Raw genomic sequence first — 17,020 nt, forward strand, 5'->3', positions numbered from 1 at the left:
ACTCCTCCCCAGGCAGCAAACCCTGCTTTGATATTAAGCAAAACCGTTCTGGGTTTTATTTTGGATTTTTTTTTTCATGTTCTGAACACGGCAGGAAGGTGCAGTTACCTTGGAAACAGCGGTGGGATGCTTTTTGGTGGGCAGGGCAGCACCCAGGCATAACTCTTTTGGGAAGGTGGGCATGGAAAAGTGGGGTTTGGTGGGCCCAGAGCCACCCTGGAAGTTCCAGGCAAAGCTGAGCTAGGAGAGAGGCTGCTCCATGTCCAGGCTTTGGTGTGCAAATCAGGCCTGGGAGCCTTGGAGAAGGTTAAGCCGTGTTTTTGGGAAGCCTGTCTTCTCAAGGCTTTTCCCTCTGCTTTGGATTAGTGAGACGTGCTCAGATCATCCAAAGGGAAAAAGCATTTCTCAAATCAAAAGGACTTTTTGCTGCTGAGGCTCTTGTGGTTTTGTCCTGCTCCCCTGCCCCATCCCTGTGTCCCATCCCAGGAGACGCTGCCGTTCCTGGATCCTGCGGATGCCGTAAAGGAGCACTGCGCTGATTAGAAGCTGTTGGTGTTTTTCATTTTAACCAGAAAAGTCTTTCCATCCTCCCTGGGTTTAATTTACAGTTTGCAGCCAGATTGGAGCTGGGAAGGGATCCCACTGGTGGCTCATTTGTTTGAAGGTGTCACTATACAAATACACGCTCTGGGAACGCCAAACGGCGCCCGAGGGGAGGATGTGCCAACAGCAGCTCTCAGCTGTGTCCCAGCCGTTCCCAAACCTTCCCGGGGGACACCCTCCATCTCCTGGGGGACAGCAAGCTGCTGGCTGCAGTGAGGGATGGGGATAACCCAGGAGAAAGCTCAGGGAAGCAAAGCTGAGGGTGCGGTGCCGGGCGAGCTGCATCCACTGATCCCTCTGGCTCCTCTCCCCCAGGGCTGTGCCAGCCGACCTGGGAACGGCCACCAGCCCCCCAGCACGAAGCCACGTTTCCTAACCGGGCTCCCAGCAGGATGCTTTGTGTTTTAGGATGTCTGCAGCCCGTTCTTTAGCATCTCCACGCGCTCCTTTTGCGCTCCGAGGGGGAGCAGCCCGCCTTAGCCGGGCGCCGCGGGTTAATCGCGTCTCTCCTCCCTTGCAGCCACGCTGGGGACGCTGGATTTCAGCTTGCTCTACGACCAGGAGAACAACGCTCTCCACTGCACCATCAACAAAGCCAAGGTACGGCTCAGCCCCGGCTGTGGGGACAGCCAGGACTTGGCTGTGCCACGGGGAAACCCGACCCACGGCCGCGCCGAGCATCCCTGGGCTCCGCCGGCTTCCGTGCCACCACCTCCGCGCTCTCCTTCCCCTCCACCCCTGCCTCTCAGGGCCTTCCCGGCAGCCGGGAGCCGGCTGCTCATCCCCCGTGACGGGCTGGGATTGATGCCTTTCCGAGCAGCCCGTCCCGATGTTGTTATTTACTGTGACCGGCTGTCGGTTTATAAATGGCTCTTTTAAATGCTGCTAATCACGGCCCCCGAAGTGCTGCGCCTCAGCGCCTTCACCGCCTGCGTGATTGAGGCAATTAGGGGCTTTTTTTTTTTCTTTTTTTTTGCACTTTTGGGAGCAGAAACGGGGGGCTGAGGTCCTGTTCTGCCTCGGGGCCTGTGGAAGGTGCTGCTGGGCTCCTCTCTGCCTCACCCAGGGAGGGCTCCAGGTGGGTTGAGGGGAAAAGACCTCAATCCCTGCAGATCTTGGGAAGGGATGGAGGGTTTTTACAGGAGGTGGGAGGGGAGGCTGTGAACTGAGCCCCAGAGGGTCTGCTCGCCTTCACGGGATGCTCCTCTCCCCTCCATGGCCTGTTTGCAGCCCCCACCGCAGCCTTCTCCACGTCTGGAATACGAGCACCAAAAGCTGGATTTTGGGGATGGGAGCTGCTCCAGGGCAAGGGCAGCACCCCCAGCTCGCAGGCAGGGCAGGGCTGAGGCAGACAGTGGGCTCTGCTTCCCTCCCTTTGTCCTGTGGCTCCAGCGGCAGCCTCCGGGTCAGGCTTCCCTCGGCGCAGGCAGGAGCGGTGCCAAGGAGGAGATTTCTAATTGGGTTTGGAGTGGGTGGAAGACAAGGGAAGGAAGGAGAGCTCTGGGCAGCCACGGACAAGTCTCAAATCAGCGAGAGCACGGGCAGGGCTGACAGAGGGGAGGCCTGGGCCCTGCTGTGCCCACCCACGGGGTGTGGGGGTACCCCAGCATCGCCCCCGCCCGCGGGGAGGGCAGAGCCCCCCTGGCCACGGCGACATTCAAGCTCTCGAGTTCCTGTTCATTTCCATTCTGCTCTCATTCTCCCATTTTTCTCTTTTATTTACATTGCCATCTGCTCGCTCTCATTTCATCTCTCGCCTGCGGAAAGCTGCCAAAACTTGACTACAGAAAGGTAAGGGCGGGCCAGGAGCCCGCTGCCGGCGGCGCTGGCTCTGGGGCTGTGACAAGCAGAGCTGCAGAGGAGGAGATGGGGGGAAAGCCCCGGCAGTGCTGGGCTGGTGTTTACCCTTGGACCAGGTCCTGGGCACCTGTGTCACCCTCCAGGGAAAACGCCCTCAGGATGTGCCCGGCTCCAGCAGCTCCTGGGGGCTGGGTTGCTGCCAGCAGCCGTCCAAACCTGGGCTATTTCAGCCACGTGAGGCACGTTTCCCTTTCTCTCTGATAACCCCGAACAACCTCCCTCTCTCCCTTTATTCTCTCCTTTTTTTATTATTATTTTTTTTAATCTCCAGCACTTTTCTATCTCCTGCTGTTCCTCCTGAGTCCCGTTATCGGCTCCTGGGGAGAGCAGGCACCAGCAGCAGGTTCAATCCAACCTGTTGTTCTCCACCAACAACTCCCTGCTCCGCAGCCCTCAGCTGCTGGAGGCTGGGACAGTCACTCCACGTGGGAATTCACCCTCGTGCTGTGCCCGGCAATATCTGAGAAGGTGTTTCTGAGGGGTGTAAGCTCACAGCAGGATTTGTGAAGATTCTGGGTGTCACCAGGCAGGTGGTAGCAGGCAGGGAGAGGCAGGAACAGGCAAAAGCAGACAGGAGCAAGGAGGAAGAGGCAAGAGCAGCCAGGAAGAGGCAGGAAAAGGCAGGAGCAGCCAGGCTGGCAGCAGGCACCTCGCACTGATGGCTCTCCGCCCCGCCTGTCACACTTCAGGCACGGCTGAACTCAGACACGTTGTAGCTCAGCTCGGATCAATAGGAGAATAAATCAGGGCATTGTGGAAGCTCATTCCTGGACTGCAGGAGCAGCCAGGCTGGCAGCAGGGCTCTCCCTCTCCCCTGCTGCCCTGCACGAGCCCTGGGATTGTGCGGATCTATACTGAACTGCGTGGGACAGAGCTGGGATGCGCTGGGCATCTCCCCCTCCTAGAAAACAGGATGGAAAAGCATTTGGTGAATGTGCAGGCACCTGGTTTTGTGCCCTGCCTGTGAGGGCCTCACTTTGTGCTCAGTCCTACAGAGCCCAACCTGCTAGAGGGGGTTTATAGGGGCACGCAGCAGCACAGACACAGCGGGCTGTGCTATCCCATAGCTCCAGTGGTCTCCTGCTTTCGGGAGAAAGGTGTCTGGGAGAAGCCTCAGGGGGCTGTAGGGCAATGGTGAAGGAGCTCCTGGCCCCTGGCAGGCCATGCCAGGCAGCTGCCGCCTGTTGGAGCATCCTCGGGCTGCTCTCCCTGCACCTCTGGCCAGACAACACCCAGGAGTTTCCACCCCAGTGAGCATTTGGCTGCTCCCTCCCTTCCAGCCGAGGTCTGCACTGAGCATTACTTATGTATTGACTCATAAATATTTATCACTGCAGGGAAATTCCTCCAGCTGTCTGGCTCCTCTGGGCTGTCAGGGTGGAAATGCAGTTTGCCCCCTTTTCAGAATGGGATGCCTCAGCCTGGGAATCATCCAGGCTGGGGTTTTTTTTTGGGGCAGGCAGCTGGTTGTGGGGTGAAGAAGGATGGAATGAATCCATCTCCTGTGATTTCTGGACGCCTCTGGTGTGGCATTAATCGGCAGCCCGATTAGCCCAAGTTGTAATTAAATCCTATTGATTAGCTAAATGTCATTGGCACGGGGAGCAGCTGGCAGCGCCTGGGATGCAGGGAACTGGAGGCCTCCGTAGGATTGCAGCAGAGATTTTTGGGGTTGGGTAAAAGAGGAGGAGAAAAAAAAGATTAAACTTAATCTCAGCTCCATAAATCAGGAGTAGTTGGAGCCAGGGAGATGCCCCAGTTGGATCTGAGGGGAGACTCTGCGCCTTGTCCCTCTCATCCCTCTTGGAGAAGCTCCAGGCTGGTGGTCCCTCCACTCCGGGGAAGCAGTGTGGGCTCTCCCTTTGGGAGGGATCACCTCCCACAGGAGCAGCCTTGCAAAGCAGAGCCCTGTTCAATTCAGCTGTTTGTGCCAAACACGTATCAAGTGACACGGGAGGGAGGTAGACGTGACATTAGGAGCCATTTTCCAGGCTCCTGTCACTCCATCTTCCATAGCACATCTATTAAAAAAGCCTTTAATAGCCTCCTCAGAAGGTAATTTAATTGAGCTGAATTGATGGGTGAATTACAGAGCTGCCTGTCATTCTCCATCCATTTTCCTGGGAATCTGCCTGCTTGGTTCTGATTTCATTTGCTGTGCAGCCCGGGCAGGTTGGGCACCTCTGACCAGGGAGCTTGGGGAGAGCACAAATGGATCGTGCAGGCAATTCCCTCCAGAGTCTGGGGACAGCCCAGCCCCTTCCTGCCCTGTCTGCCCCGTCCTCATCATCTCCTGGACCAGAGACATCACCCCAGAGGCTGCACTTAAAGCCGAGCTGGTTCACCTCCATTCACTGCTGATATTTTTATCCTTTTGGCTCTGCTGTAGAGGCGAAATCCTCTTTGCTGGGCAGCATTTGGCCTCCCTTGCCCCAGGGCAGCGCGGTTGTCTCTGTAGCAGAGCCCTTGCTCCAAATCAGAGACACCCCCAAGGTCAGGAGCATCCTGGACAAAACCGCGCAGCTCAGAGAGGCTCCTGTGGTGCTGTGGGTCAGGCTGGGTGAGTTATTCCCTCCCTGTGAAGCATGGCAGCGATTCCCCCAGCATTTCCCTCCCTGATTTGCCCAGATCCTGGGTGATTACGTTCCTTCTGCACGCAGCAGCCATTCCACCAGCACTCCATACAAATGCTTCCCTGCCGCTGGAGCCCTGGCAGCTGCAAACACTCATTATCCAGGCACTCTGCTCGTCACAAAAAAAGGGTGTGAGGGCTCTTCAGCATCCCCCAGCCTTGTCTCCATGCCCGGGCTGGAGCCAGGATTGGGTGGGTACCTCTGCAGAGAAGCCCAGCTCTGATCCAGGCACAGGATTGCCTTCAGCCAGCCCAGCGATAATTCCTGCAGGGATCCCACAGCCAGGCTGGAAATAATCCAAGGACTTCCACGATGGAGCCGTTCTCATTTCTGCTTAGGGCTGGGGAAAATTAGGCTCCATTTTTCACGCTCCTCACTTGCTTCTCTTCCCTGTGGAGTTTTTTTTTGTTTGTTTGTTTTTCCCATGCAGTCTGTGCAGGTGTGGGTTTGTGCATCACCCCTGGATAATTTTCAAGGGGTTTAGAAGAGGAACAGGGGCACAGCTTGTGCCCTCCCTCTGCCCAAGGCAGGATCAGTTGCAGGGCATCAGTGTCACAAACCTGCTCCACTAAGAGCTGTGAAAGTCTTGTAGAAAACCCATCAGGAATGGTCCCACATTTCTCTGTGAGCATTTGGCTGGCACCAGCCTCCCACTGTCCTGGAGCTGTTCTTCCTTAATAACCAGCAGTAGGTAGGTGCTATCACACCCTCTGGGAGCGCTTGGAAGTGGCACCACAACAGCAGAGGTGTGTGTTTGCTCAGAAGCAATTATTAAATGACAGAACCCTGTAATTTCAGACCTGGGAAATCACTGCGCTGATTCTCTTCACCCCCAAATTAATCAGTGATGAGGGTGGCAGAGTCGGCTGCCGGGGAGGGAGCTTCCCACAACCCCTCCTGGAATCCTGGAATGCCGAGCCTGGATCCTGCAGAATCCCCCCTCCTCCCCCAGGCCTGGGGAAACCACAGCTGCTCCATGGACCAGCGAGATCCCAGGGAAACGGGAGAAAACCAGGATGGGCTCAGTGAGGCCACCCTGCCCGCCCGGCATCCCGCGGTTATCCTGACTCCTGCTTTTTGCTCTTCCCTCTCCAGGGCCTGAAGCCAATGGACCACAATGGTTTGGCTGATCCTTACGTCAAGTTGCACTTGCTCCCCGGAGCCAGTAAGGTGAGAAAGCCTTTTCCTTCCTTTTCCTGGGGCTGCAGCTGTTCTTTGGGAATGAGGCCTGGGAGAAGCTGCTCACCCAGGGGCTGTGGGCTGCTGCACCCAGACCTTGAATCTCCTGAGTAAAAGGTGCTCAGAGAGAGCAGGAGGTAAGAATTAGGGCTGAATCCATCCTTACAGAGATGGAAAATGCCTTTCTGAGAAACAACTGGCTGGCAGCCAGGTGCCAGCCCTGATTCCTTACCTTGGGAGCCCAGGCCGGGAAGCACCGAGTGAAAAAAATCTCAGCTATAAACAAATTGGACACTTTTAATTCCCTTTTTTTTTTTTTCCCCCCCCTTATTCTTTTGCATTTAAAACCCCTCAGATCATAATAAAGCAGAGTATAAATCATAAGGGAAATATTTCCATCTCCTTAGGTTCAGCACTTGCTGGAGAGAAGAGTAATTAAAGATATTGATGTGTGGTGAGAGCTCGGTGTAAGTGACGGGGATGTGGAATTTAAATGCTCGATGTGTGTGTTGGGAATATTAATTGCACTCTTATTCCACACGAAAGGAAAGACCTTTTTTTTTTTTTTTTGTGGGGGGAGGTGTATTTACTTGTTGCAGTACAGTTGGATTAATCCCTGATGTTCAGGGCGGCAGAGGGAGTTTTTAACCACATTCCGAGTTTCCGCCGCAAACAGAGCCGGGAGCGCTTTCATCGGTGATGTTATCAGTCGTTTCCACGTCTTGCAAATCCATTGATTAGCATTTCTGCTGGAGCTGGTGGAGCCTGGAGAGGCAGGAGGGGAGGGGACACAGGAGCTGGAGATCCACAAGCCGTGGGGGGACCTTCTCCTTTCCCCCTCTGGCCCTGGGCTGCTCCATGTCTGTGCTTTGTTCCAAACAGCGCCGCCCGGATCTGCCCTGGGGGCATTCTGGATTAGTCCTGGATGTTCCTGCACTGTTGTTCCAGCAGCAGGACAGTCCCTGAGTCCCTCAGGAGGTGTTTCTGTCCCAGATTTGGGCTCTCAGGCGCCTGTGGGTGTGGGAAGCAGGGCTGGATTCATTCCCCGTGCAGAGCTGGTTGCTGACTCCTGAGTCATTCCGTAGAAAAAGCCACTCCCGGAGCTCAGCTCCTCTGATCTCGCTCGTGTCCCTTCCCAGGGCAGTTTTAGCAGCTGGGTGATGTTCATCATGTCACCCCCTTGGCTAATCCCAATCCCCGGAGCCCCAGGGATCGGGATCTGGTACCGGCAGGTCTGAGCAGGCTGTGGGTGCCACTGGGGCCCTTTCCCTGCTCTCCTTGTCACTCAGGGCTCCTGAATCCAAGGTCGGGGGGTGCGGCAGCTTCACATAAAGATCCACGAGACAACTTGGAGATATTGATGTGCTGAGAGCTTCTTATGCCCAGCAGCAGCTGAGGCAGGGATTGAGTTGTCTGACACCTAATTAGAGGGAAAATTGCTGCTCTGCCAGCCTGTGCCAGGTTGGGAGCCCAATCTGCAGCCTCAGCCTCTTTTTTCTGCTCTCCCCAGAAGCGAGTTGGGCTCAGGGATTAAAGAGATCCGTGTCCCCTGAGCTGGGGAGTGGCTGTGTGCCAGGATGTCCCATCCATGCAGGGGACACAAGCCCTGCTGTCCCCATCCTCCCGCTCAGCAGAGCTGCTGGAAGGAGCTGCTGGTGCTGACAAAACGCCTGTCAAGGAAGTTGTTTGGAGTCAGGCAGGATCAAGAGCTGTGCTGGGAGCAGGAGTGCAAACAAACAGCCAGAACAGCAAATCAGCGTCTTCTGTTGAAACCAAAAAGGATTTTTTTCCCCCCCCTCCCTTGCTCTCTCCTACTGCGTAAATGAAATCCCGGTCCGTGCTCTGCCAAGGTTCCCATTTTGCTGGCCCTTTCCAGGATGCGGGATGTGGGGTTGGGTTGCTTTGGAAATGAGCCAGTTGCTGTGTCCCTGCCCCTCGGGGTTTTGCTGGATTTGGGGCGGATTTGGGCCACAGCACTGGGGCAGAAGAGTGACAGCACCCACTGCCCCTTCATCTCCAAGCTGGGCTTCCTCCCCTGCCCAAACAGCCTCCTGGGGCTGATCCCGCTGAGCTCCGTGGGATCCGTGGGATCAGCCCCACCTCCTTTGCTTTTCCAGGCAAACAAGCTGAGAACCAAAACGCTGCGCAACACCCTGAACCCCACCTGGAACGAGACCCTCACCTACTACGGCATCACCGACGAGGACATGATCCGCAAGACGCTGCGGTAGGGCCCCACTCCAGGGGGGACACGGGGCCCTTCCCCTCCCTCAGCGCCGTGCCAGCTGCCCCTCCCCACCCCAGGGAGCATTTCACACGGGGACCCCCCTGCTCAGCCCCACAAAACTTGCTCAGGGCAGAGTTCTCCCCCAGCAAAGAGTTGGTGTGCTGTGCCCTGCACGCATCCATCACCTGCAGAGCCACCGACACCCGGTTTACAGGCAGGGGTAAGCAGTCAGGAGCCTGTTCCTGCTGCATCATTAACTTCAGGACTCTCTGGCTGGCTCCTGCCTGCAGAGGTGGTGTGCTTTGGGTTTAACCTCTTCGTGCCCAGCTCTCACTGGCGCATGTCGAGGCTTTGAGGTCGTGTCTTGCTGAGAAAATCGCCTCAGGGAAGTTCTGGGCCCCTTTCAAAGCTGAGCTTTTTGTGGGATTATTGTCCAGCTAAACAAAGGGCGTGAGTCTTCCTTTTATTATTTGAGTTTGTTGGTTCAGTCTGGACATTCAGGGGCTGGGAGAGGTTGTGTGAGGATGGAGGTGGGCAGGGGCAGGGCTTGGAAGGATGCTCTGCAGGGAGCAGACACCTGTGAATGCAAAGATTTTTCATGTTTTGGCCTCTGTCCCACCTGGATGAGGGCAGGAACTGTGGGCTGCTCCATCACCACACTGATCCGGGGCCGTGCCGCAGGATTTGCCGTAAGATCCACTGTCAAAGAAAGGATTTTTTGCATCCCCCTCCAAGGGCTCAGGGCTTTGCCAGCTCCGTGGCTGGAATCCCACCCTCCTCATTCGCAGGTGCCCTGGGGGTTGGTGATTTTCCTCACGCCAGGAGCACAAAGCTGCCTTGGGAAAGGTCCTGCTCGGAGGTGAAGCAGGGCAGAGCCCACCTGTTGTGCGCAGGGCGATGGGAAATTCAGCACCGTGGGTTTTATTATTTCACTCGCTAAACGTTAGTCACGCTGGAAGTGCTGCAGGCTGGTGGGGCTGGGAAGCCTCCGGTTCGTTGTCGTTATTGGCGGGTATTTTTTCACTGCAGGCTTTGAAGTTTGCAGCCTCCTCGAGCGTGGAAATGGGTTTGTAAGGAGGTGTTGGCTGAGTTGTTTGCTGGAAGGCGACAGGGAGCAGGAGGGCTCGACCCCCCACCCTGTCAGGGCTCTGGGAGCTGCTGCTCCCTTGGGAAGGGCTGTTTATCCTGCAGGCAGCAGGGAGCTGTGGGATGGGGGATGCACCAAAAATGTGCGGGGCTGGATTTGCCTTTCTCCCCATAAAATCCCGTGCTGCCCCATCCCATTCCAGCCTGGGTGCTGTGGAGCTCCTTGTGCCCTCCCCAAAGCTCAGAACTGTGCACGGCCCCTTGCAGCCCACCTGGGACCCCTCAGTCTGCAGGAGGATGTGGCTGGATGGACTTTAGAGATCATCTCATTTGGGCAAGGACACCTCCCACTGTCCCAGGCTGCTCCAAGCCTCGTCCAGCCTGGCCTTGGACACTTCCAGGGATCCAGGGGCAGCCACAGCTTCTCTGGGCACCCCCTGAGGGCCTCCCCACCCTCACAGGGGAGGATTTCTTCCCAATATCCTATCTAAACTGACCATCCGTCAGTGTTTTGGTGTGGCTGGAGCTGTTTCTCTGCTGTCAGCTGGCCCTTCACTCTCCCAGTGCCACTTCCCGCAGGAAACACCTCCGTGCACTGTCCTGCCGTGGGTGCTCTGCTTCCCCCATCCATCTTCTCCTCCAAATGTCTCCTTTTCCACCAGGAGAAACCAGCTTCAAAGCCAGGAGGACGCTGCTTTTCCCTGTGCTGATCAGGAGAGGCTCGTGCCAGGCAGCTGGTGCTGCTTGAAAGAGCATCAGTGATGCTCCCCTGGGTCTGGGCAGTGACCATTCCCCTGGGAGCATCCCCCCGTGCTGAGCTGGGCAGGGAACGCGATTCCAGAGTCTCTTTAATGTGAAAATAAAGGCGGAGATCAAAGCTGCCGCCAGCCTGAGCCTCCCTGCAGCCTGGAGACAGCGTCAGGGAAGCTGGAAAAGCACCCAGGAATCTTCCCTGCCCACCTGGTGGGACGCGTCCAGCACGGATTGGAGGGGTGGTGCTGGCGTGGGGCACTCTGCCAGGGCCTGCAGCGTTTTTGGAGGGGGTAAATGGCATTTGTCAGAGCAGCTGAGAGCAGCCTGGAGAGCTGGGTGTTGGATCCCCTCCTGCCCAAGCCCCCCGACCCCATTTCAATCCCAGACAGGTTCTCCCTCATCCCCGCGTGGCCTTGTGCAAAGCGGTGGGGTGACTTTGCTGTCACAAAGGAGCCATCAGGGCTCACCTCCCCAGGGTGAAGGAGAGGTGAAGGCAGCCCAGCTAATGGCGCTGGCAGGCAGGACTTTGTTAATGAACCAACCCCCTCAAAACCCAGCAGATATTTGGGATTTCGTGGAGCGCGGCGGGTGGGAGGATCTCGAAAGGTCTCATCCATTCATTGAATTAAATATCCCCGAGTGTAGCCCAAGGCTTAGCAGGGATGAAACCACCCACCAGCCTGGGAAAAGGCAGGTTCAGAGCCGTGCAAAACACACCGGAGAGCACAGATGGATGGGACTGGGGACAGATTCCCTGCCAGCACCGGGGGGGGGAATCCCACCCTGGAGCCCCCATTCCCACCTGGACTCTGACCACAGGGTACAGTGTCAGGGGGAGGCAGAGAAATGCTGCCAGAGGAAACTGGAACAGGCAGAATACAATCACCTCCATTTAAACAATACATGTTAAATACCAGAAATAAATTGCATTCATAATAAATACCCGAGCTGGCCAGATATTGGATACAATTATTCATATCCAGATATATTGGCGAGGCGATGCATTATTCACGGGGGGCTCAACTAGCCCACGAATGCCAGGAATTCTTTGTTTAATCATGTGTTTGACAAACATCATGACTCATTAAATGCCTTATTCAGAAAATAGTATTTGATCAGGACTAATAGGCGGAGTGCAGCCACTTCAAGGTTTGGGGTCCCAAATTGCTTCGCTCTGGATGAATGAGGCTGGCCCGGAATCGCAGGTGCGCTTGGAATTACAACTCACTGCTGCTGTGGTTTCTGTGCTCAGACTTGGAGGCATTTTGTGATGGAGCCCATGATGGGATCATCATTTTGTTTTCTGGAGAAAACTGGACTTTCCCAAGGTGTTATTTTGTCTCCTTGCCTGGTGTTGCCCATCCTTAAACAGAGGCAGCATCGCCTGCTCCTCATGGAGAGCCTCCCATATTGCCAAAAGGGATCTTAGACGCAGGGGCTGCCTCTGGGGCTCTGCCCCGTGTGTTTTGGTGGGAAAGGCTCCTTGCTGACCCCCATTCCTCCTTTCCCCACTGGAAAAGAGGCCGAGGAACTCGTGTGAGGGAGCAGGAGCCGTGAGTCAGCTGCTGGAGCCGTGCAGTGAGTCAGGATTGTAACCCAGGAGCCCGGGCTGAGTAGGAGGGAGGAGAAGTTTAATGAGCAGTGATTGTTCATTTGCTGCTTAGTTTCCTTCCAAGGTGGTTTTCACGGCCCTTAACGTAAAGATCAGGACCCCACAGTGAGGATATCAAATGAAACACGGGGCTGGAGGGATTGGGATTAATAAGGGGAGACGAGAAAGGAGTGAAGCTCCAGTTACAGGCTGGGGATGGAAGGTGAACGAGGCTGCCAGAGGCATCTCGTGCTGTTTGGGGCTGATTTTTCTAACCCAAGGCATAAAAATTCCATGGCGTCGATTTCTCGTAACAAAATCCAGGCTGGTGTTGATTGCATTCTGCCTTTGGAAAAAGGGAGGGCCGGGGCTGGAGCTTCCTGCTCGTCCCACTCAAGGCTCGCTGCCTTCGCTGATGGGCCAGGGCACTGCAGTGCTGGAAATCCCATCCCAGTGGGGATGAAGGGAAGCTGGGAAGAGGAGTTGGGAGTGAGGGCTGAGCCTGAGGCACGGGGAGAGCTGACACAAAAGCCCCTCTGGGCATCGCACACAGATGGGCACAAAATGTGGGCAGGTGGCCAGAGGTGCCACAGGGGAAACAGGGCTGGGAGAGACCTGGAGGTGTCCCCAGCTCCACTGTGCTGCTCAGGCCAGTGGCAGGTCCCAGGCCCTGCAGATGGGCCAAAAACTACTCCCCAAGGGACTTCCCATGTCCCTGAGGGCGCTGAAGCAGGGCCCTGTGCGGTGTCCCCCAGTGTGACACTGGGGATGCTCTCCCTGCCACCACCACTGGAGGTTTCCACCTTTCCTTCCTGGGTTTTTACCCATCCTGAGGCTCCTGAGCCCTCTCAGCAAGCAGGACGTCATGTTTGGGATCTTGCTGTGCTTCTGGGGTGTACCTGGACGTTGTCAGGAGAATCGTTATCACGTTTTTAAGAGGTAAACCATCCCAAACCCTGTCTCCCTGAGTGCCCAGGAGCTGGCACCGCTCCACAATTGCTGGGTTTACACACAGGTCCTGGGTGTGAGGCCGTGTCCCCTCCTGTCCCCTCCAGCTCTGCCCAGAGGGACAAGGTTCCACGGGCCTGGCAAGTGCAGTGTTGGCTCTGGAGCTGCTGCTGCTCCTTTGGTGGTTTTGTTCCTTACAAGAAAGAGGAGAGGAATTGGGGAATAAGGTGCCTGCACTTGAGATTCTCTTTGAGGATTTTACTGTGGTGGTGGGGTGGGTTGTTTTTTTTTTTCCGTGGGTATCTATAGTAACGCTGCATCCAGCCACAGTTTTCTGGAGAGCAGCATTCCCTGTTTTCCTGCTCGTGTCATTTTTTTTTTTTTTCCCCAAACCCCTTTTTCTCTGCTGCTCCCCAGCCCTGATGATCCTCCTGCTGTGGCACTGAGACATCCCCATGGCTTCATTGGAACTTATTTGTGAGCACGAAGGTGATCAAACCATGCTTGGATAAGGCTCTAAAGCATCCACAGATAAACCACCCATAGATAAACCACCTATGGACAACCCATCCGTGGATAAACCATCCACGAGCAGGCCAGGGGTGTGGTGTGCAATTAGTTACTCTCAGGTGGGATCACAGGGCCTTATTTAATTGCTTTTCCCCCTTCCCCTGTGGTCCCTGGGGGCAGAAGTGTCACCTGTGGGGAGATGGACGCCAAAGGGAGTGGGTGAAAAAGAAAACGACCAAAAGATGAGAAGACAGTCTAAGAACATTAATTAAAAAAAAAAAAAAAAGGGGGGGGGGAGAAAGGATGGAAAGGAAGGGAAAAGAAATGCCTTTCCTTCATGGGCAGGGAGCCCAGCCAGTCACTGCAGGGCTCCAGTGTGCATGCAGGATGCTCCCTTTGGGATGGTTTTCCCCATTACCAGCACAGCTGGGGAACAGCTGGCCCCTCAAGGCACCCTTCTGGCCCTCTGGGATTTCGGGAGCTGCAAGCAGAGGCTCCCTGCAAACCCCACCTTTGCTCCTCTGTCTCTCCTGACGCCCAGGGAGGGCTGGGAAGCAGCAGAGCAATGACTCACTCGCTGCCAGCTCAGGGAAAGGCATTTAGAGCTTTTCCATGGAAAACAGCCCGGCCTCAGCAGCGCCACGTCACTGCCCTCGTCACTGGGATGCATCCCAGGATCCCAGCAGGGCTGGGAGAGCTTGCACCTGCCCAAGGTGTGATGTTTGCCATGGCCTGGCTGTGGAAATCGCTCCTGGCTTTGTCTGTTTGGTGGGACAGGAGGTGGCAGACCTGCTCTGTGTCCAGGGTCACCCTGGGAGCTGCCACGCTCCAGGCAGTGCCCGAGCTCCTCGGGAAGGAGCTGTGTGGGAAGCTGGCTTCTCCCAGGCACGCAGTCCAAGGGAGGGATGAGGAAGAGCCTCCATGGCTGCGCAAAATGCAGCTCCAGCAACTCCCAATAATTTTCCTTTAGTCATCGATGACTCCGGTGTTTTAATGGAAGGGTCAATCGGATGGTTGAGGCTCCAGCTTGCTTTTCCAACAGTGCCTGGGCTGGGATGTGCATTTAGACACAGAGACTCACACCGTGGGCTGCCCTGGCCGGGCTGTGCCAGCAGCTGGATGCATTCCAGCTGCATTCCAGCTGTTTTCCAGCTGCCTGCAGAGGAGGGGCCCTGTCCGTGGCCTGGGGGAGGGCGACCTCAGCCGGTCCCCCACCGGGGGCAGCTGCAGTGCGGGGGGCAGCCCCCGCCCTCTCGCTCAGCCCGTGCCCCTTGCAGGATCTCGGTGTGCGACGAGGACAAGTTCCGCCACAACGAGTTCATCGGGGAGACGCGCATCCCGCTGAAGAAACTGAAGCCCAACCAGACCAAAAACTTCAACATCTGCCTGGAGAAGCAGCTGCCGGTGAGTGAAGGGGGTTCAGGGCCTCATCCCGCCTTGGAATCACAGTTACAGCAGCTTCTCCCCGAGGCATGTGGGAGCACGGAGCTGTCTGCCCGCTCAAACATGATCAGGGACGTGGGGAGGAGCATCCCTTACCTGCGGAGGTGCCTGGCTGTGGCTGTACCCCGGTGCAGCCCCCCGGACCGGGTGCATTCCCTCCCCAGATAGATAAAACAGAGGACAAGTCGCTGGAGGAGCGCGGCAGGATCCTCATCTCCCTCAAGTACATCTCGCAGAAGCAGGGGCTGCAGGTGGGCATCCTGCGCTGCGCACACCTGGCTGCCATGGACGCCAACGGCTACTCCGACCCCTACGTCAAAATGTGAGTGTCACCCGCCGGCCCTGCTGTCCCCTCCCGCCTCTCCCCGCAGCGGGAATTAATTGCTGTCATTAGGAGATGCAAATGAGGCCGCCAGGTAGCAGCTTGCCTCTGCCTGGAGCGTTTTTCCCCGGCAATTGTCGGGCAGAGCTTGCAGGTGAGGTGGGCGCAGGGGTTGGTGGTGTGGGGTTGTCCCCCTGCCTGACCACAGCTCCTGGTGGGTTTTTTTTGGGGGGTGGCGTTTGTCAAATGGACTCTCTGCAGAGGAGGGGTGGCCGTGGTGAGGGGGGACCCAGTGCCTGCCCTCCCTCCTTGTCCCCGCAGTGCTGACTCAGATTTGGGCACTTTCAGGGATGGTGCTTGCCAAGGCAGAACTGCTGGAGAAACCACACCTGGGAGACCCAGTAATGGAGTTTGTCAGCAGCACACTTTTACCTCCTTATTTAATTGTTTTTTTAGGGGTGGAGGTGTTTGTGTAAAAATCCCCTCTTGCTTTTTTAGATGCCCACAGGAGGCTCAGTCCCTGAGCAACCCAATTCCCATTGCGCCCAGCCACTTTTGGGTGTCCCCTGTGCCATCCACAGGAGATGACATCTGCGGGGCTGGGACCACAGCAGACAGAAAAGTGATGCTTCTCGGTCCAAGCCCTAATTTTTTAATTATGAGCAAAACCTGGAGCGTGTAGCAAGGAAGCAGAACTGATGTTTAAAGGCGCAGCAGCAGCACAAAACCCCGACGGCTTGACTTTGGCCTGGCCCACGTTCCAGGTCCCCTCTCTGCCTGATGACACTTTAAGCTTGTTTGCTGTGCTGCAGATTGACTGCGGGGAGCAGCTCAAAGCTGCTCGCTCCTGCTCCCTTTTCCGCCCTGCATGTGGCTCCTGTCTCCTGAGCAGACCAGTCACACAATCCCGAGTCCGGGCTGGTCCTGGGCTGGCAGTGCTGCGTTTGGAGAGCATGTGTGCGGTGCCAGTGTCCCCTAGGGACCGGAGACGGGATAATCGGCGCTCTCTGATGGCAGCCAGCGGCTGGGCTTGGCTCTAGGGTGGGGAAATGCCGCCTGCTCCCAGGCAGACCCAGCATTTTGGTAGGGGAGGAGGTTCAGGGGGCTCAGCCACCCACCTCAGCCTGCCTCTGCTCAGGAGCTGGTCCTGCAGCCACAGGTGTCCCCACCCGTGGCCTCCTGCCCTCCCCACTGGGACCCACTGGGCTGCTCTGGTCTCGTTTGCAGTTATTTGAAACCAGATGAGGACAAGAAATCCAAGCACAAGACAGCGGTGAAGAAGAAAACGCTGAACCCCGAGTTCAATGAGGTGGGTTTGGGGTGGGTGTGGTTCTCACCCAGGGGCTTTTCTCAACCTCAGACTTAAAAGGCAAAGAAACACCAACTTAGTCGCTGTGTGAGGGGTTGGCGTTGGGCTCCCCGTGGGCAGCAAAGCCTGAGGAGGAGGATGGGCAGCCCCAGCTCCTGTTTCAGCCTGACTCTGCCTCTGCTCCTCCACAGGAGTTTTTCTATGAGATAAAGCACGGTGACCTGGCAAAGAAGACCTTAGAAGTCACCGTGTGGGACTATGATATCGGGAAATCCAACGATTTCATAGGTGAGTGGCACACTCCAGAAGGTCTCCTTGGCCTCTTTTTGATTCATCTTCATTGTCTGTGCTGCTTTTTCCTCCTGCACTCCTCCAGCCTCCCAGTTTGTTCTCCGTGCCCACATTCATTCTCGCTGGGCTTCAGTCCTGCTTTTATCCCTCTCCTGCACCTGAGCCTCTCAAGGAGCATCCAAGCAGGGACAAAATGCATCTGCCTCTCCCCTTCTGGTTTCAGATGTTTTCCTCTGAGTGGAAAAAAAAAACAGGTTTATCGGGG

The 17,020-nt window shown here is 56.2% G+C and overlaps 1 protein-coding gene across 2 annotated transcripts in view; it reads left to right on the top strand.

The window, feature by feature from the left end:
- The window catches only part of DOC2B (double C2 domain beta), a 29,196-nt gene that overhangs the window by 9,530 nt on the left and 2,646 nt on the right, over nucleotides 1-17,020 (top strand). The window contains exons 2-9 of one of the 2 annotated variants that reach the window (XM_066202269.1): nucleotides 1,124-1,203; nucleotides 2,371-2,394; nucleotides 6,192-6,266; nucleotides 8,393-8,502; nucleotides 14,668-14,794; nucleotides 14,998-15,155; nucleotides 16,383-16,464; nucleotides 16,656-16,752. In XM_066202269.1, coding sequence (XP_066058366.1) covers nucleotides 1,124-1,203; nucleotides 2,371-2,394; nucleotides 6,192-6,266; nucleotides 8,393-8,502; nucleotides 14,668-14,794; nucleotides 14,998-15,155; nucleotides 16,383-16,464; nucleotides 16,656-16,752 — 753 coding nt within the window. The remainder of the gene's footprint in view (nucleotides 1-1,123; nucleotides 1,204-2,370; nucleotides 2,395-6,191; nucleotides 6,267-8,392; nucleotides 8,503-14,667; nucleotides 14,795-14,997; nucleotides 15,156-16,382; nucleotides 16,465-16,655; nucleotides 16,753-17,020) is intronic. The other variant, XM_066202270.1, reaches the window with a different exon arrangement.

The sequence above is a fragment of the Chamaea fasciata genome, unplaced genomic scaffold, assembly GCF_029207755.1.
Source record: "Chamaea fasciata isolate MVZ Bird 193981 ecotype frontalis unplaced genomic scaffold, bChaFas1.0.hap1 SCAF_21, whole genome shotgun sequence".
Taxonomy (NCBI): Eukaryota; Metazoa; Chordata; class Aves; order Passeriformes; family Sylviidae; genus Chamaea; species Chamaea fasciata.